Source organism: Orycteropus afer, unplaced genomic scaffold (assembly GCF_000298275.1).
Source record: "Orycteropus afer afer isolate SDZICR_OR568_19922 unplaced genomic scaffold, OryAfe1.0 scaffold00042, whole genome shotgun sequence".
Lineage (NCBI taxonomy): Eukaryota > Metazoa > Chordata > Mammalia > Tubulidentata > Orycteropodidae > Orycteropus > Orycteropus afer.
Window position 1 is genome coordinate 12,785,381 of NW_006921629.1, and position 1,524 is coordinate 12,786,904.

Here is a 1,524-nt window from a genome sequence, read left to right on the forward strand (position 1 = left end):
GGGAGGGGGAGTTGAGAAAAATCTTAGCATATTAAAGGCACTGCTATAAAGAAAACAGTTTATTTAAAATGTTGCCCAAGTTTACTGATGCACAGCCAACTTTGGACAATTTGTTAGATGCCGCTGTAGATGATCCTGAAGGAAAGAGTAATCAACATGGCACTGGGCTCGAGCATCAGTTGACGGTTTCTCCCAAAGGATGAGGAAGCAGGTTCGAATCATCTTCTTTGAGCAGATCCTCTGACATCAGCTGGGCCCTCCTCATGCTGTCCAAGTTCAACTGTCGATACTTTCTTTTAAAAAAGCCACACTAAAACAAAGGGAGGGGAAGCCCAATTGCAGGCCCAAGATATCATCTGTTTTAGAAAACTGTTTCTCCTCATATTGTTTTCACTTCCTGAAACATCTTTCTGTGACTCTCTCCTCGATAACCCAACCCCTCAAGACCTTTCCTGAGTGCTCTTTCCACAAGCCTTTCCTGATGCTCATTCTCCAACCCCCTCCTCTGAATCCCCAGAGCACTTTAACCTTTTTAACTTAAAGAACTCCGCATGGAGAGAAAAGCAAGACCTGAGGGTGGGAAGGGGCACAGGATAGAGTGGAAGGCCTTGAATAACAGTAAAAAGAGCTTGAATGTTAAGGCAGAGGAAAGCCAAGGGAAGCATTTAAAGGGGAATGCCAATCAATTCTGTTTGAGAAAGATCTTTCTGTACTTCCATACTTCAACTAGATTTTTATCTTTTACAGACATAAACTGTTATACTCATTTGCCTAAACAAGGGAGATAGGGGTTGAAGGAGGAGTCAAAGTAGCTCCTCTGGCCAGGGAAGCTGCTCTGAGTAAAGGGCTGGCTGTATTTGGAAGCGCTGTGCCTGACTCCAACCAAAAAAAAAAAAAACCCAAACTCACTGCCAAGTGGATTCCACTCACAGTGACTTCTCCTTGGGTTTCTGAGGCCATATCTCTACAGAAGTAGATTGCCCAGTCTTCCTTCCAAGAAGCAGATGGTGGGTTTGAACCACCAGCCTTCTGGTTAGCAGTCAAAATGCCTTAGGCACTTTGCCACCAGAGCTCCCAACACCAGGGCCCAGCTTAGTCCTCTGTCTGGCTTTATGAACTTGGGTAGAACTGACCTTGAATAGGATGACTATAATCACAATCAAGACCAGAAGGCCACCAACACTGCTTCCAATGATGACAGGCAAAAAATAGTACTTCTCATCTTTCAGAAGGGTGACAGTGATCTAAAACAATAAAACAACACAACAAATCATCCAGTAAATCAGGTGAAACAAATGGGAAGAAATTCCACATGGTACTTAAAGGAGCAAAATGTGAAGATTTGGCAACATTCTGTGTATTGATCAAGACTGATGACAGTAAAAACGTTAAAAGTTTCCTGATACAGCATCTAAAATTCCCTAATGATCAAAATACTTTATAAGAAACTATTTGGGTCTCTTACCTAGAAGAGCTAAGTCTGTCAGGAGATTGTGATCTTGTGTTAAAGATTCCCTGACAGAC

General features: G+C 42.7%; 1 protein-coding gene across 1 annotated transcript in view; it reads right to left on the reverse strand.

Moving 5' to 3' along the window:
• Window positions 1-175: 175 nt before the first annotated feature.
• ITGAE (integrin subunit alpha E) overlaps window positions 176-1,524 on the reverse strand; it is a 78,128-nt gene continuing 76,779 nt past the window's right edge. The window contains exons 32-33 of the mRNA XM_042780492.1: window positions 1,134-1,244; window positions 176-310 (exon numbers count right to left, since the gene is read on the reverse strand). Coding sequence (XP_042636426.1) covers window positions 176-310; window positions 1,134-1,244 — 246 coding nt within the window. The remainder of the gene's footprint in view (window positions 311-1,133; window positions 1,245-1,524) is intronic.